Source organism: Macrobrachium rosenbergii, chromosome 16, assembly GCF_040412425.1.
Source record: "Macrobrachium rosenbergii isolate ZJJX-2024 chromosome 16, ASM4041242v1, whole genome shotgun sequence".
Lineage (NCBI taxonomy): Eukaryota > Metazoa > Arthropoda > Malacostraca > Decapoda > Palaemonidae > Macrobrachium > Macrobrachium rosenbergii.
Window position 1 is genome coordinate 38576262 of NC_089756.1, and position 27500 is coordinate 38603761.

Here is a 27500-nt window from a genome sequence, read left to right on the forward strand (position 1 = left end):
TGTCAAGACGAGTATATGGATCACCAATACATGAAATAGTATGCTCTGCAACACTCCTATGTCATTCCATTTTCTTTATCTCCTCCCGTTTTCTTTATCTCCTCCCATTTTCCTGACCTATATAATGATTTTGGTTTACCTGTGTAATCATTCTAAAATGCATAAAGGCAAGTGAATCCCTCGCTTGCTGTACCTGTTAGAAAATCCTCGTTATAAGCCTTGACATCCAACACTTTGATGCCTTGGATGGACCACTGTTTCTTTTCCTCCTCCGTTCCCTTCCCGGGTTCCTTGGCCAGTCTTTCCTTCTCCGTCAGGAGCTCTGCTACGACGTGTTGTCCCAAGAAGCCACAGCCACCTTTGAGAGAGAGAGAGAGAGAGAGAGAGAGAGAGAGAGAGAGAGAGAGAGAGAGAGAGAGAGAGAGAGAGAGAGAGAGAGAGATTGATTTTACAGAAAATGCATGACCCTCGGGACAAAGTCCTCTGCCTTATCGTTAAAGTACATGATTATTCACAATGACATGACAGTTCTTCTGAAACATTCAAGATTTGACAACTTAAAATATCAGAGAGAAGGTTAATACTTGATTAGATCCTGTTACAAAATTAAAATGGAAGCTTATCAAGTGTGTCAGGAGATAAACGGAGAACAAAAAGCTTCAGATGAGGTAAATGACAAATAGACTGAGTGGGATGTACCGTTTGACTGATAGCCAGCGACTTCGCCGAAGCCTTTCTTTTTAAACGTCAGAAGGAGGAGGTTTCAAATTTCGGATAATAATCAACACTGATTCGGCAGTTTCTGCAGAGGAGTTTAACGGTTGACATATTAGAAGGTCTTTTTTGCCGAAAGTTCCCTTCGGGCAGAAAGGATTTACGTCGTGTCAAGACAAATGACTAGAAACCATTTTGCTTCATCTCCGATAGAGTAGACCGATGCTTTATATTGCGCCTTCTGTCTCGGTTGCATAGGCCTAGTCCAGAGGTTCACACCAGGTTTTATAATCAACATCACACCTTACCACACTTAAGGCTAGGGTTCCAGCTGGTACAGGTTCCAAGTGGTACAGGCCAGCAAAAGCTAAACCACCCAACAAACCAGATGTCAAAAATGACTGGAAAATTTTTTGTTAAAAGCTCTATAGCCATGCCAGAATAGTTCTTTTGGTGTGGCAATCATTATTTGGGAAATTTATTAAGCTGATTGTTGCATTTCGAGGTCATAATGTGCATGTTTGTGCAATATGCAAATTGTCAGCTTTCCCGGAGTGTACCGGCCGGTGAAATAAGGATATAACAATTCGCCTTTCTCCCCGTGAATTTTCTGAAAGTCATGTTGGAAAGTTTGACCAAGCATTTGCCAACATTCCTGAGGACTGGGCGAAGAAAGAAAGATTTTGTCCTCAGGCTGGAAGGGAGCGACGCTGTACATCCAAAACAGACATGATTTCTTTACCATTTCAGTGTTTCCGTGATGCGGAGAAACGATCTGGAGAGGTTCCAGCTTACGAGGGACACCCTAGATCGTCATTTCATAGGGATAAACCTTCAGCCAAGGCTAAATGCTGACGAAGCAGTCAGCAATGCGGGATCGCCTGGTGATATTGATGTACAGAGAGAGAGAGAGAGAGAGAGAGAGAGAGAGAGAGAGAGAGAGAGAGAGAGAGAGAGAGACCTAACTGTCAACAGTACCCGAAGCAGGATTTATACCGAAACGAACTACGACAAAGCTGGTTTGTAGGTTTCATGTAATGTAAATGACTGCGCCAACTCACTTGCACCTGTGAAGCCTAGGCCTATCAAACAGACGTCACCTTGTGCATGACAGGTTTTCTCTTTGTGTGTAAAAACGAATACTTAAAATACTGACGATAAGTTTATCGTTCGTATGTAATTCTCTTATATAACTTTTAATTCAAGTATTTATACTCTCATGCATTACGAAGTGAATGGCGATTATAGATAGCTGTTTTAACAGTTATATCGTCGGTGGCGGCAAAATTTGGTCTTATACTATAGCCTGCGCTTGAATTTTTTCTAGATATCTTACAGCTGACAGAAATTCAGCATAGTTCCCAAGATAAACTAACCAGTAATATAAACTTAACTTTCAATTTAAGAGATTTATCTAGAAACATATCGCTTCTAAAATGTTGGCATAATAAGAAATAATCATAATTATGCACGTAGCCGATAAGTACAAAAGTCCGTTAGGGCGAGGTGCTACACATAAACTGCATACTAGTTTCAGTTTAAAATCTCTCCATCAAGAACTAAGGATAGCTTAGATAAAGAAAGAAAAAAGTCGAAAGACGAGGCGTCATCCAAGGGGAGTAAATATTTTTTTCTTTTCCATACTCCGGTAGAACTGAAGAGGTTTGAGAGAGCGCGAATCAAGCAGTGAAAAAGCGTCTTAATTCGCGACCTATATCCAGGTATTATGTACCCTCCCAGAAACAACCCCGCATGTGGGTAGTGTCGTCAGTGCACCTCACGTAGTGCACTGTAGGCATTACTTAAGGTTCTTTGCAGCGTCCCTGCGGCCCTTAGCTGCAACCCTCTTTCATTACTTTGAATGTAATTCCGTTCATATTCTCCTTCTTCGATCTAACTTTCCACCTTCTCTAACAATTGTTCCATCGTGCAATTGCGAGGTCTTCCTGCTGTTACACCTTCCTTTCAGCGCTGAATAACCTCATAGAGTCCCAGAACCTGGCCTTTGGCCTAAATTCTATATTCCAGTTCTAAGAGACAAAACAGAGTAATATAGAATATAGTTCATTACAACACTTTCTTAGCCTCTTAATAATAATGTTCAAGCTGTTGCAGAAACCTTCACTTTGGACCCCTGTAGGCAGTTAGTGCCACCCGTGCACCTCGCGTAATGTACTGTAGGCATTACTAAAGGTTGTTTGCAGCTACTTCTCGACCCCTAGCTACATCCACTTGTTTTAGCCTTTTACTCGACCTCCATTCGTGCTCCCTGTCTTCCATCTTGCTATCCAACCACTCCAACTCCCTTTTTCATTTTCTAAGACACTATGTAGTCCTAGTATGCTTAGTGCTTTGTTTAATAAATATTATTAATAATTTTGGACAGATGATAAACTCATTATGCCTTCCTCCTGAATTAGACTAACTTTCACTGACACTCGGAACTTAATAGAATCAACTTCCTATTACCTACTTATTCCCAAGCCCCGAGAGAGAGAGAGAGAGAGAGAGAGAGAGAGAGAGAGAGAGAGAGAGAGAGAGAGAGAGAGAGAGAGCCTAGGCAGGGAAACATTTTGTTCACCGTGTTTTTCTTTATAGTTGTACATTTATGTTTGTGCATAGGTATGCATTTGCACATGCATATCTGTATGTGTGGCATGTGTAATATTTTTAACTGGTGGTGAGTTTACTGATAACAAAGTTTTACATGGGGACCTTACAGGGCAAAGAAAGTACATGTCTGCAAATACAAAAGTTTTTTTTATTAATTTATTTCACGAATCTCTGCATACACATACAAACACACCTACACAAAAATATCATATATAATATATATATATATATATATATATATATATATATATATATATATATATATATATATATATATATATATACATACGATATGAATGACCTCTGTATGACCTTAAAAATATCTTATTCTCGTTAGTCGGGTCAATCATAGTCACCATAGGCCTAACGAAAGGAATAATTATGGCATGGCTGGCAACTTAAAAAGGATGACCAACACACATACACAAACACATTTCGAAAGTCACCTTTGAAAACTCTGGCTGGTGAATGAATATCTAAGATATTAAGTCTAAGAGAATGACTTTCCTGCTACATTAAACTTCACTGTCCTATGTGCATTAAACATTACCTCAGAACTCGAATAGCTTTCACCCACGAAGACCGAAAAGTGAATAATTATCTGCCCCATTTAATAAGAACACCAGGAACACATCATTAATGTTTTAGGCTAAAATCCCAGTCATATAAGTGGTATTACACGGAAATTTCGCTCTTCTAATGTGAAGCACAAATAGAACGTCATAACACGATTCACAGTCATTCGCTCTGCGTATTGTTTTGTTTACTTTGTAACTGTAACTGAATGACCTTGGGAAGGCCACTTGGTAATAGCCCTTTGTAGTTTTAAAAGCAAACCCCTGGATTAGTCTGTGACGTGTTATTATTTCTGCGCAGTACATGTAACTCATAACAAATAATTACAATTCCGGCCTTACCTAAAACCACAATGTTGATGTCGAGTGCCATCGCTCTCCTGTGAACAGCGTTCTTGAAGTATAACCGTGTAGTTAGTTACCAGGTCCTCACAATACCTCACAACACTCTCCTCTTCTTCCCAGACTCTCACTAAACGCGGATGAAGCCTTCGAGCCTCATTTGATGTTTTCCCCAGCTCTGGGAGATAAGATATAAGTGCTTTCAGCCCGCCATGAAATATCTTGAACCTCTAGATAACGAATATCTGTCAGTGCGATGCCTTAGCCCTCTGTGGACAAAAGATTTGTTAACTGTTAACTGAATGTGTGGCACTCACGAGGCACTGGGCCACTGTTGCGTTGGGCTGGTAGGATGCAGTCTTAACAGGGTCGAGGATGAGTTGCCCTTTGACGTTTTAAGGGTAGTTCGTCCTCGCGGAGTTCACCCACAAGTATGATGTATCCAATGATTGCTTAACTAAAAAAAGTTTGCATTCGTCAGTTCAGTAACCCATTGATTAATTATCAACCTCTTTTTCTTTTAAGGTGAAGTACAGCTTATCGTTGTAACAATTAAATGGTTAATTATAAGCTTGTTTCGTATTTTAATAGATAAACAAAGGATGATGGGAAGTGTCACCACAAATAAAAAAAAATTATATAGAATCTGCGTCAGTCACAAGTCAATCTTTCAGTCGTACATCTGGCACGTCACCATGGGGCTGGGAGGGTATTAGGGATCGTGACTGTGAATTATATTGATTTCTGAACATACTGGTGATTCCATTAACTCTTCTTTATCATCAGTATAATTCAAGCATTGGATTTCAGATAAATCGAAATTAACGAGGAGGCTATTTGCAAATGGAGTTTGTTTCATCTCAGAATAATCTTGATCTGTTTTCTGTCCATTGCAATAGAGTGTAACCACTGTGTTTGTCCGTTTAACCAGCTTTTATCTTAGGACCTTTGATAATCAAGCAATTATGACCACTATTGCACATCAAGCAGTCCTTAAAGCACTTAATCACGTATTCTTTTATCTATTATCCCGGAGAAAGCTCCTCGTTTTATAGGATTTAGATTTTATATAGCCTTGAGTGCATTAATTTGATGTCACATTATCAATAATGTTTTTCTTACAAGAATCGGTAGCGTACGTGGATGAAATATCTTGTTACCAAGCTCTTAAAGTGTATTTACAGTTCTGAATGGTTGTACAGTAGTACGAAGGTTAGGTTTTCCCAGATTTTTTTCCTTTTATACAGTTACCTCTTAGCTTAATTTGCCTTACCTGTTGAAAAGATATTTGAAGAATACATGTACTATTCTGTTAATTGAGGTTCCCCAGACACCAATCACAATAGCTCAGCGTATTAAAAGCTTGTTTTCTAAAGTATCTCTGGATTTAGCCATTAATGTGGCGATGACGAACCGGGAAATGTAACTTTGGACTACCCTATGCCTAGTTCCACGAATGTTAGGGTACGTAAATAATGAGTTTTTTCTTGTGTGTGACTTACTTTGCCAATGTGAAATTAGCAAGGATGATGTAGAAATTAGAATGTGTTTGTTTACGTATGTTGCCATACTTATTATGGAGAATGTTGTCTATTACTTTCTTCGGACCCTGTTGGGTTGTAGGTCCAGGGGGCCAAGGCTGGACTCAAAGCCCAAGTTTAGGGACACAAAGCCCTAAGGTTTGAATTAAGACTCCAAGTCGTGGGTTGGGTAAGGACTCGAAGGCCTAAGGTGGGACACTAAGCACTATGTTAGAATGTGGCTCAAAGATCCCGGTAGGATTAGGACACAAAGTGACCTACCCTAACTAAGGTTTGGTGAAGTCAAGTCAGACTGTTTCCCTGTAATTGCCTTTGTTAGTTGCAAGGTGCAGTGAAAGGACTTCTCATTGCCAGTTGGTGTAGTATTATTGCTAGGTGAATAGGGAAAGGGTCTTTACTCTTATATTGTGAACTTTGATGGAAATGATCTGTTTCACTTTAGGTCTATTCTGGTCATACATGGTTCTGGTCAGAGCTACTCTCATTTTTTACATTTTCTTGTTCCATTTGATATTTGAAAAAACCCCAGTTAAAAAACTTCAGTTAAAATGCTTTGGAAATATTTTAAACATACATATAACTGTTTAAAAAAAAAATTTAGCATCGATAGCAGAGTACACTAATTTTCTACTCAAAAAAATTTAAGTTTGCTATAGGTTCTGCAAGTATACTGTATTATACTCAGCTATAACTTTTTTAAATTTGTCTATGAAGTGCTTTATCTTCTGAAGTATTTACTGCCATCAATCGTTAACAATGAAATAGAGCTATACATTGACATCTGTATTCGCCTTCTTTAATCCACAGTTCCGTACTGCAGGCCTGTCAGCAAGAAGGGGACGTTTTGAAACAGGGCGAATTGCCTGGGCTACATCCTGATGGTAAGCAGGTTCAGATACTTCAATCAGGTCATCTGAGACTCCTGACAGATAATCAGGAATCATCTGTAGAATGCAGGTTGCAAGCTGGAGCAATAGGGAGCATTTTCTTTCCAGTTAAGCTTCACTCATCAGAGAACCAAGGTCTTATACCTTCTGCTACCTCCATGGATTAGCAGACAGTTTGAGGCATCTACTGGTACTAGAGTATCACACTGATGGAGTTTGTTTTGCAGATGGTATGTATTCAAGTAAATATTATATGCACATACTAGTCTTTTCCATCCAGAATTGCTTATGAAATCTGTATTGGCAAGTCTCCAAATATGTAGTAATTTCAGAATTCATTAACTCCAGCAATATCAATTACTGTTTGAATACTGAAGAAGATGGCTGTACTGTAATTTTCTGTATGTTCAAACCATATTTGAATACGATCTTCAAAGTGGGATATAGAATCTAGAGTACATTTATTTTTCGTATGTGCATGTCGGTCTGGTATTAAACATTTTACAACACCACAAAAACATCCTGATAAGGAAATAGGTTTATAACCATTATCCTTGCTTGGGGTTCACTACCTGACCCCTGGAAAATAGGATTTTCAGCCAGAGGTTCTTGCGGAATAGTAATAGATTGTGTATAATTGTGCTATAGATGAGATTTCATCTTTTTCTCTGGATAAATTACTAAGCACCTGAGAAACATGGTTTTGAAAGCTATCATTGTTGTGTTTTCTTTTGGGTTAAGAATTTCTCCTGAATTTCAGTACAAAAATTTAATTCCTTAGCAGCCATTTTTTTTTTTTTTTGTTGAACAGCAGCTTCATCTCAGTGTTGTAAATTTTGACAAGACATTCTTGTCTTTATTCAATTAGATGTGTTGCAAGTCAGGACAGGAACAATTTCCAGGTCTAGAGATAGCTCATACTTACCTTACTATGACATCATTGGTCATTAGGCCCAAATTTTGAGCAAGTTTTAAAGTGAGGAATTTCGATCCATTTTTATTTGTACTATATTTTGAAAAAGATTCATGGTCTTTTATCACTCTGCTTCATATGTTACTTTGGTATGAATATGGTAATGTTTAAAGTTATTTCAGTGGTATTAATTTGCTTTCAGGTAACTTGACAAAATGTTTTTCACCACATCAAGCACTCTCCAATTCTGCTATCCAAGTCTTGTCCATGGTTTAGCTTGTGTATGAAGAGTTGAACAGCAAGTTGGAAGAATGGAAGCAGGAAGAGCCTAAAAGGGCATTCAAAGGAATTCAAAAGCCCTTTCAGTAGTGTCTAGTGTTCTGTGAGAGGCCCACTGTATGCAATATCTCCTCACTTTGATTCACATGTCTGACTTACCAGTGAAAATAAACCACGACAAAACTCAGAGGTAAAGTACATGTATTGACAAAATTTGAGTGATTAATTTTCTTGGAAATTTAATGTAAATCTATTTTTAAAAACTCCATGTCCTTGATGAAAACTGAACCAACAAAGTGTAACCAGGCAAAATCAAGAATGTGAAACTCCACTGAACATGTTATCATTATTTAATTAATCACACCACTGAAACTATTTTCTTACAGTCTCCTAAAATTTTTCAGATTCCTGTGAACTGAAGTAATACATGGAATTCTCAACAGGATTGCAGACAGTAGTACATGGATTTCTCAATCGGATTGCAGATAGTATCCATCAGAAATGGAAACTTCTCTGGACAATAAGTTGTATGTAACAATACTGTATTTGGAATTCGAACTTAGGAATTGATTTTGGTAGTCTGTCTCAATCAACATTTTGAAATTTATGATAGTTAACTGCAGTCGTGGTAGTTAACTGCAGTCGTGGTATTGCAGTTGTATAAATCACGCAAGCAGCTGTGTTGTACAGAAAGCATGCCAAAAGACGTTTCTACAGTGCACTGTTTCAGATGTCAGATTTCCCATTCATGGGGTCGACTTGCAATTCTCTTTGCAGCCCTAATCACCTCCTGCTCTGTGGTTCAGCTTCTCATGTCCTTCTCCATGGCTGCCTCTATTCTCTTTTTCTATCATGGTAGCCACCGAGATTAATCTCGGTGGCTACGCATGGTCCCTCTCCCAAGCCCATCACACCTCTTGGAACTTCCTAATTTGTTAAATGATGTTCCCAAACTCTAATGCCAGAATCCCGTTTTACAATTTTCCCACTTTAAAATGGCCTCATTTTAATTTCTAATGCCACCATCTATGCAGTGTAGTGATATAAAGCTAGTTTATAATGGGATACTCTTATTTAACCTCAGTTCAGAAATGTGATTGTCAGTCCATTCAGGTTGTTACAACTCTTCTCCTTTCAATGTTAAGGCTAATTTTGTAATGGGTAATTTACTTTAGCTTATTTTCTGTTAAAATATACATTTGGACACCTTTTTCTTACAACATACACTAGACACCTTTTCTGTTCTCGAGGATAATAATACCAAAAGTATATTACCTTTGTATATTTGGCCTTTTTTATGACAGCAATACAAAACTAGAAAGCTGGATACTGTAACCCCAACAATGCTGGTCATCCAGAGGAATATTATTATTAATTTGATGAAATTTCGCTTGCAAAGACTACATTTTACAATGTACATATAAGCTTAAAGAGAACAAATTGTGGACAATACAGCAGTGGAGGAGAAGAACCCAAGTAATGTGGAACACTCAATTGTACAGACACGTAAGGAGAGTACAGAAATGGGATGAGAATATTGTGTTAAAGAACGCTATACTGTAATTATTTTTTTTTTTTCGTTTTTCTAAGATTTTATTGTATGCTTATCACAGGAAAATTTTTAGAAAACACTTTTTTAAAAAAGAGCTAATTGAGATAAGAGCTAGTTGGACTCTCTGTTTCAGCAAAAAGCACAACTGCATTAGAGTAAATAAAATACTAGATATTACTGTACATTAACCTCTAACAACGTAAACAACAACTCGATACGCGATAAATCTCCAAATTTCTTGCGGTTCTTTTTCAACTGAAGGCGCTGTTGTTGCAGATACATAGAGTCTACGTAACATTGGCCCTGTCTACTGTACAGTAACATAGAGGGTCTAACCAGATGCTCTTGCATTTTTCATATAGAAAAAATGTGAAGAGAAATACACGAAGAAAGCTATATTATAGCTTCCTGATATATACCTTACTGATACGGTATATGAAAAAAATAAAACTTTTTGTCCTTTCCTAAAACCAAAAAAAAAAAAATTAGGTAGATTGTTTCCAATACCAATGGCATGTAACGTTTGGTAATTACGTACGCCGATGACTATTACTTGCTAATAGTGACTTCCTGGTCAACAGAAATACATTCTGTACTGTATAAATGCGTGAATAAAAGAAGACACTGTTGTTGCTGAAATGTGTTCTGGACACACTCTACGTCAGACATATTCACTTGTTGTATATACCTAAGGGCTGCTAACACTAAATTTCACTAAATCACCAACTAATCATAAATTGGTCGTACATACATTGTGCTAATCGCTTGCCCGCCAAGCTTTCAGCCTGTACAGTATTTATAATGTGTTTAGTCAGCCTTCATGCAGTGATCACAATGCTATAAGGGAATTTGAAACCCACAGCCTAAATATAATAAGTGGCCCACCATCCTCTAAGACTTGACTCGCATTTTCCAAAAAAGATAAGGAAAACCTCATGATGTAAAATCACAAAGTTGTGTTGACATTGAAAAAATCATTTGCTTTCTTGAACACAAATGAAAAGCCCTTTGGAAAGAGTTCTTGAAATACAGGGTAGTGCTGTGTAGTAATGCTGCACTACTACTACCCTGCGATGAAAACCTGACTAGATATCTATCCCTCCTCCCCTGCCTAATTTGTACAGTTCTGCAATGTGTGGCATTACTAAAAATTCTCAACATAGGACAATACTGCCACACGACAAAAGAGTAGATGATGTACTTTCATGACAAAGTTAATCCTGTAAAAATGAAGACTGTACAACAACAGAAATGTGGAGAACAATCATGAAACAAGACAAGAACTACGTCGGAAGAACTCCCCATCGAGTTGAAGGCAGCTCAACTCGACATGACTTTTCCTTGTCAGCCCTACCAAGACAAATACCACAAGGTGTGGAATTTGTTCGTGCGAGAGGTAACGAAAGACAAAATAAACATCACTAGCTATCCTGCTACATACACGAGAACTTTAGTGTGTGTATTAATGAATGAAATATGATCCTGAACTTTCAAAAGCACAGATACCGTACTCTTCTTGATCATCAGCTATATACCTGTAATGTTTTGGGTAACATTATTACAAAACGAAAAGAAACTTAACAAATACTGAGTAGCATTTTGCTCAATTTTCCTTTACAAAAAATTTCACTGAATCCCTTTGAGTAAACAATTGTTCTAAATAACACAAACTGCCTGCGTTGAACAAGACAGTGCACTGGCTGACATAAAAACTCTATCCTGAATAAACTGAAAAACTTCTGAATGGTAGTAGGAGAGTGCACTGAATAAACATAATAAGTCCATCATCCTGAGTCAATAAGAATTTCTGAATGGTAGTAGGACATCCCCTAACACAAAAAAAAACAAATAAGAATATAAGCCGGGAGACATCTAGTCTTAATTAAAGCTAGTAGCAATTCAAGAGATACAGTACTTAATTTAGAAATGCACGGTGAATTAGCCCGTGAGAAGAAGATAAAGAAATAGCATTGGGAGGAAAGTATCTGCAAATGCTGCTGCTGCTACTGCTGGGCAGATGGCAAGACAAGGCATTCGCCAGGGTAGCTAGAGATCAATTGATGGGTAGAGTCACAATCGTTCCACTGCTTGAGCGTTTCGACAGCCAAATCCTGGAAAGACGAAAAATGGAGGGCGATGAAGAAGCTTCCGTGACCACTAGGGGTAAGAAATTCTAAGTAGAATGTCACAAAAATATGAATGTTAATGTTCTTAAGATGCTTTGTGAGAATCTGAAACCATAAAACATACAATCTTGAGTATTTTTTCATATTTTATTCTGTAACTACCAAAAAATTAGGGGAATCCAAAGTATATGAATGTTAATGTTCTTAAAAAGCTTTCTAAGAATCAGACACCATACAACAGACAATCTCAAGAATTTTTCATATTTTATTTTGTAACTACCTAAATCTTAGGGGAATCAAAAGCTTTCAAGTACTATGATTAAAAACTAATCTGGAATTCATTCTTGAACTTAGGAAAAACCATGATTTCCTACTACAGCAACAAAAAATACATCAAATGGCTATTTGGTTATTTTAAGATGTGAGATATTAGGGAATTAAATATGCAATTACTGTATACCCCATAAAAGTAGTTATTTCTGCACTGGTTCAGCATTTTGAGACAGATGGTGGGAGGATTCCAGAGGTTCAAGCTTACCCAATTCCTGTGCCGATGAGTAGGGACAAAACGTTGGTGATTAACAGAGTGTAGAGCACATCCCTTGAAAACAGAGATGACTTCCCCACCATCACACGACGGATGCTGGCGCCGCGATTCACTCCCTTTCCAGGGTGACTAAACCGCCACTCCCTGCAGAAGGGAAGATGGTATTAACCTCAACTGACATGAAGTAGATATGACAATGTCAACAGAACAAGCAAAGGTAGGAAAAATACAACTGTGGTTTCGTTTTCATGTTACTCTCCTATCAGCAGTTCATTCACAAACTAGGAAGACAGGACTGTGCCTTATTTCCCCTCTTCTATAGACTCCTTCATAAATTACTGGATGTGACCTCTGTCCTGTAAGTTAATATTTAATCCAGACCACTAATTATTAGCATTGCATTTCCCAGACAACTGTATAAAACTGAATCTGCAAAGATGTATATTTACCTATTACAGTACAACCATTCTTTGGGAAGCAACAAAATTTATAATTGTTTTGAGATAAACTGTTATTTAAATCCCCAAGTTGGGTACTGTGTGCCATATACAGTTTACTCTACACAATGACCTACAGGCAGCACTAAAGGTCCTATGATAACTTCAATCATTTGACCTTTCTATTCCACTTTTCACTACCAGCCCACTCACGTTTTCCCCTCAATGTTACAAATGTAAACAAGTGAATTTCATAAATATTTCCAGCAGCTGACAGCTAGGGATTGACAGAACCATCATGAGTTTCACATGAACAAGAAACTTTCTTACCAGCGCAGGCTAGATACCTATGAACTGATCATTATCATGAAATTCTATTTCTTGCGATAATCATTAACTACTTGACACACACTAAGAACTTGTTACATTTTCTGCAATGCACTTGACACACACTAAGAATTTGTTACATTTTCTGCGATGGTATTTACAGTACTATAACAGCTTAAACTACTGACACTAAATACTGGGTTTCAATTATTGACTTCTAAACAATAATCTATTGATGACACAAGAGAATTATAGTATAGGTACAATTCTGGGAGCATAACACTATAAGATAAAAAAAAAAAAAAATTGGTTTATACAGATAGTTCTGCAAGTCAAATGATGATACAAAGAATTATCATCTACACCATCTTCACTAGTGAAACCCCTTAACAGAACTGCTAAAGTAAACAAACTGCAGGAAATATGGGACACCAATATTGGGTTATATGTCCAAGAGAGCTGAATTAGTGTGTCACCTCAAAAAAAAACCTTTGGGTCCCTAATTGTTAGGATTTGGTATTTTTTGCAATGGTATTTATATGAAATGATACATTCTGCATAAAATATTGGGTCTCTGTATGCATTCGCAAAATTCCAAACATCTGCACATGCAGAAAAAGAGTAAATTTTACGTAGAATATTATGAAGTATGTGACCTGTCAAATTCCCAACCCTTTGAACAATGGCAACCAGAGTACCCTATGCTGCAATGTTGCATTTGCAAGTAGATCTTACATCTTTCAACTTTTCATGGACTTTCCTTGACTGAATTCTAGGTCTATAAATAATAAAATTATCCTTAATTCAAAGATCACACTTTTGAAATATACTTACTTAGGTGGGGTCTGGTCAGGTCGACTGCTCCAGTCCCAGATCCAGTCAGTTTCAGTGTTTCTCTCAACACTGATGAAGTCACCTTCCTGAAAGATTCACGGGTTGTTTAATGGTTACATAAAAAATTGTTAAACAATTAAGTTGAAAGCAAACTTAATACCCAAGGACTGCAACCTGAGTATAAAATGTGGCATTCTTTAACCAAGGAAAGAGTCTATTTAACATTCTGTAACATAATTATGTTTATACTTATAAGAAATTGCGATATGAGCACGGCGTTTTACCCCATAATGCCATTATACAGTATTGTAAAGGATTCATGTTTCAAAACTCTACGAGAATTCCAATGAACCTTTCAACTCTACCAAAACTATGATCATTGTACAGTAACGTTTATATGCTGTAACTTATATATTATATTCACTTTTCCAATATTCCACAGTTAGCTGCACCTTACACACTATCCACGACCTCTCAGGAAATATATGCTCTTTATATTTACTTGTTTTTAAGCTGTTAGCATTATGCATACTTTAAAAAAAAATGTATAACACTTACACAGAAAATGCAAACGAATTCATTTACAATTATATAATGAAATATATATATGTATGTATATGCCGTGTGTGTATTACTGAGCATCAAACACTGCAATACTTAACCAGGGTTTACCTTATTGTAATAGTTGATGTAGACATCTTTCGGTAGGGCCTCCTCTGGGTCCGTAGTCAGTTCTGTGTTGGGACTGTTTGGAGGAGACCTCGGTCTGAAAGCATTCAAGCACAGAATCAAAACAACGCACCAAAGAGAAAAGATAATATTGAACTGATAAAAGCTCGGGAAGGACTAACAATTAATGCGTAATAAATATGGAAATTTCATGTCTAATATACTGTATATATTGTAACTAATGGTCAAATTATGGAAATGATTTTGATCAAGGTGGTTTATGAAATGGAGAGGATTTCATGAGAGAGAGAGAGAGAGAGAGAGAGAGAGAGAGAGAGAGAGAGAGAGAGAGAGAGAGAGAGAGAGAGAGATTGTCACTTATGGTCAAATTATGGAATGGTCGTGATCGAGAAGGTTTATGAAATGGAGATAGCTTTCTTGCTGAAAATTGGAAGAAGAGAGAGAGAGAGAGAGAGAGAGAGAGAGAGAGAGAAAGTCTTGGAGACTGCGTTGTAGACTCCTTACACTGGAAGCTCTATGGCGTCGCAATCTTGGAATCTATAAATAGCTCTCTCTCTCTCTCTCTCTTTCTCCCCTGTGACGCAGAGGGCCCAGGCTACAAGTGTCGGTGAAAAATTCAACGACACCTTCCCTGGCCTTCAGGAGGGTGACCTTGAAATGTCTGAGGGTCATCCTCCCACAACTCTTGACTGACATTTAGCGTTATAAATACAACACCCGAGTGTTATAAACATGACACACGACACCAGAAGGCGACTTACGAATCGTGAGGGGAGTCCCTGGGCGTGTCACGTCGGGACGAGGCGAGGGACACCCTGGCCGAGGAATGGTTGCTCTCCCTCTGCGCCTCCCTCAGGAGGCGGATGTACTCCTCGCCGTTCCCGAAGGGCAGAGGCGTCACTCGATCGGGGCTCTCCTCGGGCTGGTTGGACAAGTCCACCCACGATTCTGCTGGAGCAGAGCACAACAGGGGGTGAGTTCAATGAGGTCGCGCTCGGGTCTCCTGTGTTTAAAATCATGTGTTCTGAAATAGCTTCCTGTCTGTGTTCTGGAGTAACTTTCCGTTTATGTATGTATTCTGAAATAACTTTGTGTTTGTAGCATGTATTCTGAAATAACTTTCTGTTTGTACCCTGTAATCTGAAATAACTTCCTGTATGCATCTATGTATGTGTTCTGAAATAGCTTCCTGTATGCATTCTGAAATAACTTTCTGTTTGGATCATGTATTCTGAAATAGCTTCCTGGAAGTATTCTGAAATAACTTTCTGTTTGTATGTATGCATGTATTCTGAAATAGCTTCTGTTTGTATGTATGTATTCTGAAATAACTTTCTGTATGCATGATGTATGTATTCTGAAATAACTTCCGGTATGCATGTAGGTATGTAATCTGAAATAATTTTCTGTTTGCCTGTATATGCTCTGCAATTTGTATATATATTAAGTTCCTGTATGTATGTATGTATTCTGAAAAATACTGTAGAACAAACCACAAGGTGGATAAGTACCTTTACCTTATACGTATATTCTGTAGAAGCTTTAATGTATGTATGAATATAAGAGTGTGTGTGCATGTATAGTATATATGATGCGACATTAAGCAATAAACATCTTGATCAATACACACATTTTACCAGGTGTTCCCACTTTGTATATACGTACACACACATATATGAATAACCTTAATTAGTTATACAAGATACAGAACTGAAAAGGCTGACTGAATCAGAAGCACATTTTGACAAGTCAGTCGTCATCAAGCATGACGTGATAAAATGATATGCAAATATCCTTACATATTTACATACCATCCACCACATCAGCTCGAAATCCCGCAAACGTATTACGAGTTTTATGCATAAAGTACATCTAGGTGCATTTAAATATTCATATGATTCATGTAACTGCCAAGGCAAAAATAAATATTTGACACTCATTTTTCAGGATGTTGCGTAAGGAACACGCACTACATAGGAATGGAAATGACTATGGAGTCTTGATGTTGCGTAAGGAACACGCAGTACTTAGGAATGGAAATGACTATGGAGTCTTGATGTTGCGTAAGGAACACACACTACATGGGAATGGAAATGACTATGGAGTCTTTATGTTGTGTAAGGAACACACAGAACTTATGGGAATGGAAATGACTATGGAGTCTTGATGTTGCGTAAGGAACACACAATAAATAGGAATGGAAATGACTATGGAGTCTTGATGTTGCGCAAGGAATGGAAATGACACGGAGTCTTCATGTTGATAGGAATGAAATGAAATGACTATGGAGTCTTCATGTTGCGTAAGGAACACGCACTACATAGGAATAGGAATGACTACGGAGTCTTGATGTTGCGTAAGGAACACACAATACATTGGTAAGGCCCGTAGGGAGGTAGTGCCGTCAGTGCACCTCACGTGGTGCACAGTAGGCATTACTCAAGAGTCTTTGCAGCGTCCCTTCGGCCCCTAGCTGCAACCTCTTTCACTCCTTTTACTGTACCTCTGTTCATATTTTCTTTCTTCTATCTTACTTTCCACCCTCTCTAACAATTTTTTCATAGTGCAAGCCAGGTTTTCCTCATGTTACGCCTTTCAAACCTTCTTAATGCCAATTTCCCTTTCAGCGCTGAATGACCTCATAGGCCCCAGCGCTCGGCCTATGGCCTAAGTTCTAAATTCTAATGCATAGGAATGGAAATCACTTGTGGAGACTAATGACAATGAACGAACACTATACATAGACGTAATCAACAATACTTGATGATAAAAGGATTAATATGAAAAAACACTTCAATATATCAAGGAAAATATTCGTGATGTATTCACAATTCGATACGATGAACGGCAATCGATACTGTAGCGTTATTTAAAAAAAAAAATTGTAATTAACTTCTACTAAAGCATGTAGTTTTAAATACTCAGATTTGATAAAAATTGTTGGAAATTAAAAACTGCTTAAATGAGTAGCCATTCTATTTTAAATTAGCACTTTTATTTTAATGGAACTAAGAGTATAAAAATTAATGCCTTGAAGCTCATTATACATGTTTCACATTTAAAAAATCATGAGTTGCACATATTTTTTAAAACTATATATATATACAGTATATATATATATATATATATATATACACATTATTTATATATATACATACACATTATATGTGTATATATATAGAATATATACAGCTATTATGTTTCATATTAAAAATAATAGTTGCACATATTTATATATATAGGCTATATACAGCTCATTATTTATATTAAAAATAATGATATATATATATATTTATATAGCTGTGTATGTGTGTGTGTGTGTGTGTATGTACAGCGATTCTACGGTTCATAACGAAGCAGAAGACAGAACCATCGCAACACACTCGAACGCGGGCCCCCTTTGACGTCAGCACCCATTGATTGCAAGAGAAAAGGGAGGGGGACAGGGGGAGAGGACATGGGAGAGAGAAGAGAAGAGAGACAGAGAGAGAGAGAGAGAGAGAGAGAGAGAGAGCGTCATGGGGAGAATTATACAAAACAAACAAGACGCAAACAGATACGTATGTATCACAATCTGTCTTCTGAACTCTTCAATGACGAAGATTCAAAGTCTAAGGGCAAAAGTCCAAGGGTCAAAGGGCGACGGGAGGAGATAATATATGTAGACAGATTAATGAGCCTTGGCGATTGACAGGCGATGATCTGATGAGTGTTTGGAAAGTGAGGCAATATGGAGTTTTAATGAAGCTGAGAGAGAGAGAGAGAGAGAGAGAGAGAGAGAGAGAGAGAGAGAGAGAGAGAGAGAGAGAGAGAAATTTCTCGATCAAGCATTTGTTTATGTTAAGAAGGTTGATCCACCCCACACGCGTCACTAAGAAATATCAAAATTCATTACCTTACTCGTTCAAATGGATACGAATGACGTTGTGCTATCTGGATTACAAGGACCACTGTCGTCACTCAGCGGAATAAGACTAATTGGCAAGCAGAATTTAGCACGGACTAGATCACACGCGTTCGTTACAGGAAAAAAAAAATAGATCTGTTTATGATTTATAACCAGGACAGTTACGAAAACAGGAAGTGGCATTTAGACCACAGGCCTACTATGACCTAGGCTACAGATGAAAATAAACGCTTCGCTTACCAGTGAATAAAAGCTAAGTAACATTTTATTTCCGTTAACAATCCTATAAACTTGAATTATACGCTATGGCTACTCCTGAAAGTCCCCGTCAGGGAGTAGTGCAGTCAGTGCACCTCACGTGGTGCACTGTAGGCATTACTTAAGTGTCTTTGCAGCGTACCTTCGGCCGGTAGCTGCAACTCCTTTCAATCCTTTCACTGTACCTCCGTTCATATTCTCCTTCTTCCATCTGACTTTTCACCCTCTCTAACAATTGTTTTTAGAGTGCAACTGCTAGGTTTTCCTCCTGTTACACCTTTCAAACTCTCAGCTACCACTCTGTTTGGCCGCGAGTTCGAATCTCCGACCGGCCAATGAAGAATAAGAGGAATTTATTTCTGGTGATAGAAATTCATTTCTCGCTATAACGTGGTTCGGATTCCACAATAAGCTGTAGGTCCCGTTGCTAGGTAACCAATTGGTTCTTAGCCACGTAAAATAAATCTTATCCTTCGGGCCAGCCAGCTAGTGGAGAGCTGTTAATCAGCTTTTCAGTGGTCTAGTTTTTAAACTGAAGATATACTTAACACCTTTCAAACCTTTTCGCTGTCAATTTCCCTTTCAACGCTGAAAGACCCCAAGTCATACGTCCCAGACACTGGCCTTTGGCGTAAATAATATATTCTATTCTATTCTATTCTATTGATCGTGGGCGTTTGTCTCCTGCAGATACGGAGCCGCCTCCTTCGGTGCGAGTCAGTTTTTGTTGATTTGTACCCAAGGGATGCACGAGAACCAACGACAGCCACTGGCTGACATCAGCTAATGAAGGTCTTTCGAAGGACAGTCTTTCATTCACGGTTCAGAATGAGTGACTGAAAACATAGAGGAAATGCAGAACACCAATTAAGGCCAATTCTTGTATGGAGACGAAACCAGGGTTTGAAAACGCCAGCAAACATAAAAGTACACAAACAACAACCCAGAAATCAGGGAGGAAACCAAGTATGGGAAAAACAACAAAAGAGAGACAACAATTAAGAAGTAGAGAGAGAAAACTAAAAAAAAAAAAAATTACAAGAACCTGATACTTCAATCCAGGATCACAACAGATTTAAAAAAAAAACCCAAGTTCAGTATAAACAACAATCCAAATTTGGGAAGAACAATAAGAACAACAAGAATCAAGAAGTAGAGAAAAAGCTGAGAACAACCTTGTATTATGAAAGGTAAAACAAACATACTACATACACAGATGTTTGTGATGATGAAAAAACATGTAAAAAAAGTAATCTACGTCTTATTTACTCGAAAGAATCAACCGAAAATATACGAAAAAAAAAATGTAATATGAAGAATTATAGTTACCCCAAAAATCCTTAAGGAAAATACTCCACAGCAGATTCTCCAAAGAAAATCTCTCTCTCTCTCTCTCTCTCTCTCTCTCTCTCTCTCTCTCTCTCTCTCTCTCTCTCTCTCTCTCTCTCTTCCCCTTTGTGTGCGTGGAGATGGAGAGAGTGGGTACGAAGTTATCAAACATAAACAAGCAGAAATTGACAGAGTGGGAACTCGCATAATTACGTCATGTAACAATTTGGATGTCAAATTCTCGAACGTAGACTGTTGACAAATATACTGCATGACTTATATACAGGTAGAGAGCCTTCTAATCAACTGTTTAATATAATACTGATTATATATTTCAAAAGCTCTGATATGGATATGAGTATAAGCTTATACAAAGCCTTTTATTTTTTTGCATAGTTCCGAGTAAGACAAAGCGTGTATATATATACAGTATGTAATATATATATATATATATATATATATATATATATATATATATATATATATATATATATATAATTTGCAGTGGTTGTGGTTTATCAGCAAAATGAAAAAAAGTAATGGTCAGGGCTGCACTCATACTTTAACTGCTGAATCACGGATGAATCACTACAGAAAACCTCCATCATATTAACCACTTCAATACCTACAAAAAATTTAAGGCCCCAACACCACATAATATATATACATATATATATATATATAAAGATATATGTATACTTGTGTTTATAATTATGTATCTATATACTGTATATGTATATGATATAACCCCAGCCCCAATGACCTTTGCAAGGACGGTGCAACAAGAAAGACCGTGTCCGCAGGTACCAGGGACAAGTCCTGCTCACGAGAGGCATTCGACATGAGTTTGTATCTAGGCTTAGACAACTTCCCAAGGTCGACAGCTCCTCGCTCTTTTTGATATAATTTTTTTTTCTTGCTTGAACAAATGATTGCAAGGATACACAGACGCTGGAGAGAGAGAGAGAGAGAGAGAGAGAGAGAGAGAGAGAGAGAGAGAGAGAGAGAGAGAGAGAGAGAGAGAGAGAGAGAGAATGAATATGGACTCTGATTCCACATTACTATGAATTCATGGGTAAAGAATTGCAACCTACACTAATTACAAAGAATAGATTAATAAATTAGTTTTGCTTGCAACTTTCACAGTACAGTACATCTGGCTAGCAGTCTGAAAACCTTGCAAAGAAATAAACTATGCAAAGAAGACTACTTGCAACATGACACTCAGTATCAAATTGCGAAAATTTGGTCTATTTCAGTACAGCACTGAAATTCAACTTGGTATTTCAGGCGACCATGTAAATAACATTTTTAAGTATGAATAAACACACACATATATAATGTATATAATATACATAATTACATACAAAGTATATATGCATGCCATTCAATGTGTACTGAAAAGTCATTATATATATATATATATAAGTTCTCGCTATAATGTGGTTCATTCCACTAAATAATGTGGTTCGGATTCCACAAAGCTGTAAGTCCCGTTGCTCAGTAACCAATTGGTTCTTAGCCACGTAAAATAAGTCTAATGCTTCGGGCCAGCCCTAGGAGAGCTGTTAATCAGCTCAGAGGTCTGGTAAAACCAAGGTACACTTAACTTTTTCTCCACGTGTTAAGCGTTAACAACTTCTGTTTCCTAGGGAAACAGGTTTCCAAGATCCTCTTATTATAACACTGGATATGAAGGAAGCCGTTTCTCGTATACTCGTTATAATTCTCTGGTTCTGCCCGAAGCTGGTGGGATGATATGCTTGAGGGCTCTGGTGTCATTAATCACTGTGCATGTCTATGTTTTTGTCTAGAGAGAGAGAGAGAGAGAGAGAGAGAGAGAGAGAGAGAGAGAGAGAGAGAGAGAGAGAGAGAGAGAGAGAGAGAGACTTTTTTACAGGGTGATTACAGCCTGTGTGAATTTGTGATTATGTGTTTATATAAACACATACAGTACATATACACACCCACATATGCACAGCCTTAATTCTTAAAGTGATACCATTTTCACAGAGAGAGAGAGAGAGAGAGAGAGAGAGAGAGAGAGAGAGAGAGAGAATCAATACTGTCTTCGACGACTAAATAACTATATCAAACAGAAATTAAAACTCGGTAAAAATAGAAAAGGATCATTCATTTATATTTCTCATTTCGCAAATGGAAAACTAATCTCACCAATACAAATAAAAAATGCTGTTATTGCCTCTGACGCGCATACAGAACTATCTTCAATTACTGAATCTATAAAAAAAAAGATGATTTAAACCAACCCAGTATCGATATATTTATGCCAAAGGTAACTTCTTAATTAAGGAAAAAACAGAAGAATAACTGAAAACTCAGTAATATTAAAATAGATTCACGTTCAATTACCTGGAAAGGGAGAAAAATTCCATTTTTAAATTTTAAATCCCACTCACTGAAAAAAGCTGAGAACCAATACTAATAACAATGACATTGCAAAAGTATAAAATCCCGAGGCTGTGATTGGTTTAAATTTTTTCCTCCCCTCCCCTCTTCCCCTTTCTCCTTCCCAACGAGCCAATGGGAACACGGCGTTTCCTTGACGTCAGAGGGAACCTGGCGGCGGCTGCGGCTGCTGCTGCTATGCTGCTGCCGGCAAATGAACTTTGTTAGTTACTGTTTTGGTTCGTTTGTCCGACAAAGTTGGCGTGACGTGTTTTGATATTATGCAACTCTGGGGTTATGTAAGTCAGCTTTGTATATTATTATTTATTTATATACTTTTATTTGCTGTTTTGGCAAAGGAAGACCCTCTTTTGACGTCACCAGCGAGGCGGAAATTTTTGACCAATCACGAATCGAGAGGTCACTAAAAGTTATCAGGTTTTGTCAATATTTTCTTCATGGCCAATTACACGGGACATTTCTCTCTCTCTCTCTCTCTCTCTCTCTCTCTCTCTCTCTCTCCAGAAGTACTGAGCGAGAGCGCAAACTCGATCCCACATCATCTAAGACTAGTTTATGCATGCCATCAAAATATACAAGAAGGCTGGGACGGCAAGTCCCACCCCAAGGGAAGGTACATACTATCCATATGCTGGGATAATTATCCCTCAATTTTCCTGATATATAAAAAAACATAATTAAATATAGATAAAAACGGATAACATAATCTCAAGTCCTATCAATGAAACTTAACAAATACTACGGCGCATGTTAAGGCGAACGTATTAAATCTAATATGTCCAAAGTCACTATAACTTTAAGGCTGCTCCCTCATCCGCCGTAGGCCTAACGCGGAGGCGGTAGGCTTAAAAAGCTTTTCATGAATGAGTCGGAGTCGCCAGAAGTATAATACCAGTTTCCGCTTCGGTGAATGGAACTGAAAGAATAAGGATGAATGGAATGGGTCTTAAATGCTTGCTCTTTGGTCACGTATGTGGTATATTGTATCTGGTGGTTAGACAACTACAGTGGGATGCGGTCACAGTAAGTGTACACACACAACAACTATATATATATATATATATATATATATATATATATATATATATATATATATATATATATATATATATATATATATATATATATATATATATATATATATATATATATATATATATATAGAGAGAGAGAGAGAGAGAGAGAGTCGATACCAACTTACCCTTCCTGAAAATCGTCACGTATCAGGACCAACGCAATTAGCAATGGCCAAAGATAACTCCACCGCGTCACCGTTCACGTGGAACAGAGATGGTGAGGAAATAAAAAAAAAAAGATACCTGTCCTTGCCAACTGGCCCACAAATAGACCATTCGTAATTAAAGCCGAATTTGAAGTCTGTGCAGCCTGCGGGAGTCGAGATGGGGAATTAATAAATTAGAAAAGGCTGAAAAATAATCTTTATTTGAAACAGGCTCATGGAGGAAAGTCGGGGAATCAACATAGGCCTACAAAACCTACACGCGTTAGAAGCAGTCGCTGGGTAGTGACCTGAATGGGAGGACTGACCTTGCGACCTTGGATCACGTAGACTACTTTAGGACAGGGCAAGGTCTCCCAACGCACACAAACACACAAAAACGCGCACACGCACGAGCAGCCACATCGATCTACGATAGAACCCCGCCTTTCTTCACTGGGAACCCAAAACAATCGCCCCCCCCCACCCTCTCTCTCTCTCAACCCTGACATTCGGTTGTATGAGCAATGGCAAGAATTTGGGGAAGCGGAACAAACTAGATGGTAATCTTCGATCATGACATGGGCTAATGGTGCGTGTGTGTGTGAGAGAGAGACAAGAGGGAGGTGATTACTGGCTGTTGCTAATCTACCCGTAAAGCCTGTCTTATTGATCCAGAGCGCTGCCATAGTTTGCCCTACACGGATACTCTTCAAGATTCAAAGGCTGCATGTGACTGCTTGGGATTCTCAACCAAAGCGCATGCGCTGAAACCTCGTAATTAATCACCGCTATTCGATGCTTTGCGTCAGTTACAAAGCAGATCGCATTATATACTCTTTAAAATAATCAATTCACTCATATCACAAGGATAGCCCTGTTATAATTGTCTACTCTTTTAAAAATCTAAAATTCTTTTCCTGAATTCTTTACAATTCATATTTTTTCTCATTTAAGTTTTTATCGAAGTTGTTCTCACAAGACTCCACTGATACCTTATCTATTTAGTTCCAAAGCTATGACATCATCACCACGCCAACAGACTTAGTCCTTATTTATAAACAAAATGTGGGATAGGCCTAATCATAAGTATTATCTATGTCACTTCTCCTAGCTATCTTGGTGCCTAAATGATCAAGTACCAACTGACTAATTGTAAATTATCTGCCATTACACCTGCCAGGGTCACGGCCGCCGAAAAGATATAAATTATCAAGATATCCATAACTGTTCAAATTATCATCCTACACGTGCAATTATCATTAAATTATTATCCACATAAGTCCGGCACAAATAAAATAATCAGAGCTACTGTAGGTAGACACATATCTAAAAAGAAACTACAAACATTCTGTTCCAGTGTAAAAACAGAAATGATTTTGTTAGACTGCTTCAGATCAAAATATCAACAATGACTTTCATCAATAAAAACCGCTCTTGATGCCATTCAAGGCTAGAAACAGGTTCGTCAATATTAAAGGCTGCTGCGACAGAACCGATACTGATCTTGACAGTGAACTCACTGTTTCAAGGACAATAAAGATGTCATCTTTGAGAGAGAGAGAGAGAGAGAGAGAGAGAGAGAGAGAGAGAGAGAGAGAGAGAGAGAGGCGTCAATAGCAGGTACTATGCTGCCGTGTTGCCAACAGGGTTGGCCAACCATTCTGGGGAGATGGCCCCGGGTTTGACATTATAGCCCCACTGCGGAGAGGCCCGAAATACGTCTATCCTCCCTGTCCACGGTCCCTATCCCCATAAACAGCAGGCCCACGCCAACCCATCCCACCCCTAGAGTACTTATCTCCTCTATGGTAGCAGGGACTACAACTTTAAGGCGCCCAAGAGCAACATCGCCGACCATCCTAAGGTTTGGTCACGTGACCACCTTACCACGTGACCACCCGTTTTTCCCGCCATTCTGGAGACGCTGGAGGGAAGCATTTCTAAACTAGGGAACTCTTCAACTGGACACATCTTCACTGACATACAAAACAAAGTATTTCTGTATGACGCTTAAAACTTCGAAGACAAAAATAAGTTCCACGATAAAGGATTTCCTGTCATTGTTAAGATTATCCTACGAATAAAATGTCAAAATGATAATTCTTATCTCACAAACGAAAGAAATACAGTATACACTTCCAAGAGTCCACACCCATTATTTTTAACACATTTCTCCACCACTGGGAAGATGGAATATACAGTATATGGGTTTTGTCGAATTACTGGTTCCTGGGACAGCAATATTTTTAACACTTTTCCACTTCTAGAATAAGACGTTTGGGCTTCAGTTTAGCAAATGGTTGGTTACCGTGGCAAACCGTTAATTTTATATACTCACTTCTTTCTAAATTTACTACAAAGCAAATGACAACGTCCACCAACTCTGCATAATCTAATTAAATACGTACGGTAAATTTCAATCATATACATGATTCGTGTTGTTTTCGAAGACGCCTGTATCCACAATTTCAACAAATTATTAAAGATGGCGACATTCTTTCATGAGAAGAATATTTAAATCTCCCTCATTTTACTTTCACAAACAAACACATTAAAGCACTTAACGTTTACAAGAAGCTTTATAGAATTATGGAGCTTACAGAGTCCGTTGGTCTCAGACTGGCGACAATACAAGCTCCAAAAAATCCACACTTTTAGCCTAAGACAATACGAGTCAAAATAAAAGAAAATATAAAAGATGAGAGAGATAAAGGGACTTTTCTAAAGAGAATCACACTTAAAGCTACTTCGCAAAAGAATAACGCTGGAGAGAGAGAGGGAAAGAGTGGTCTTGTGTTACGTAACGCGAGATGGGTAATTATCGTACTCAGGCAGCATCGCCAGTACTGGCAAGTCAGGCTAACACCTGCACGTATACACCCAACGCAGTAAGGTATATCTTTTTACATTTCGTATTACGTTAATACAACACAAACCACGTCCCTGCGCATGCATATGTGAATAACCATGAATACCAACTATACATTAACACGCCATTAGCGTACGTACACCCAAGCATTAACGCAAAACTCTAAATAATTAATTTTGTTATTCAGATACTCAGCTTTATACACATATATACAGTATAGTGTATGTATATATATATATATATATATATATATATATATATATATATATATATATATATATATATAGAGAGAGAGAGAGAGAGATTTTTATAAACACAACGTTCAGTTTATTTAAAGAAAATTTTATTAATGCTTAAACCTACTTCGTGGGAGGTGTAAACACATACACACGCTCTCTCTCTCTCTCTCTCTCTCTCTCTCTCTCTCTCTCTCTCTCCCCTAATAACGCTAACTGAACATCCTATAATCGTAAAGATTACTCATACATACCGCTTTGGACTTTTGGCAGCGATTCCAATACGAAAGTCCTCAAGCACATTCGTGTTTGTCGGCCCGCTGGCTACATGGAGTCAGTTATTTTCTCTCTCTCTCTCTCTCTCTCTCTCTCTCTCTCTCTCTCTCTCTTCTCTCTATATATATATATATATATATATATATATATATATATATATATATATATATATATATATGCATATAAAATTCTTCTCTCCCTCTCTCTCTTTCTTTCTTTCTATATGTATATATACATACATACATATACTGTGTACGTATATAATGTATATATATATATATATATATATATATATATATATATATATATATATATATATATATATATATACATACAGTACATATGTATATATATATATATATATATATATATATATATATTTACATATATACAGTACATATACAGTATATAATTTGTGTAGAAGCAAAACGCGCTTACAATTGCTACAATATACTTTCACATAACATAATGCAAACTTCAACAAACAATTTTAAATTAGATAAAAATCTTATCAAAAGTGAAATTCAAGCCGAACAAACGATTCAGCGAAGCAGCAAACAACTGCACAAGCAATTTCACATCGACTGATCTGGAGA

The 27500-nt window shown here is 37.7% G+C and overlaps 2 protein-coding genes across 6 annotated transcripts in view; both read right to left on the reverse strand.

The window, feature by feature from the left end:
- LOC136847317 (3 beta-hydroxysteroid dehydrogenase/Delta 5-->4-isomerase-like) overlaps positions 1–4710 on the reverse strand; it is an 11444-nt gene extending 6734 nt beyond the window's left edge. The window contains exons 1-3 of one of the 2 annotated variants that reach the window (XM_067118873.1): positions 4562–4691; positions 4245–4422; positions 194–358 (exon numbers count right to left, since the gene is read on the reverse strand). In XM_067118873.1, the coding sequence (XP_066974974.1) occupies positions 194–358; positions 4245–4275 (196 nt within the window). In that variant the 5' untranslated portion in view covers positions 4276–4422; positions 4562–4691. Of the gene's footprint in view, positions 1–193; positions 359–4244 lie in introns of both variants that reach the window. The other variant, XM_067118872.1, reaches the window with a different exon arrangement.
- Positions 4711–9131: 4421 nt separating this feature from the next.
- The window catches only part of BNIP3 (BCL2 interacting protein 3), a 151766-nt gene continuing 133397 nt past the window's right edge, over positions 9132–27500 (reverse strand). For 3 of the 4 annotated variants that reach the window (XM_067118877.1, XM_067118875.1, XM_067118876.1), the window contains 5 exons: positions 15139–15325; positions 14360–14453; positions 13688–13773; positions 12081–12233; positions 9132–11527 (listed from right to left, as the gene is read on the reverse strand). In XM_067118877.1, the coding sequence (XP_066974978.1) occupies positions 11470–11527; positions 12081–12233; positions 13688–13773; positions 14360–14453; positions 15139–15325 (578 nt within the window). In that variant the 3' untranslated portion in view covers positions 9132–11469. Of the gene's footprint in view, positions 11528–12080; positions 12234–13687; positions 13774–14359; positions 14454–15138; positions 15329–27500 lie in introns of all 4 variants that reach the window. The other variant, XM_067118874.1, reaches the window with a different exon arrangement.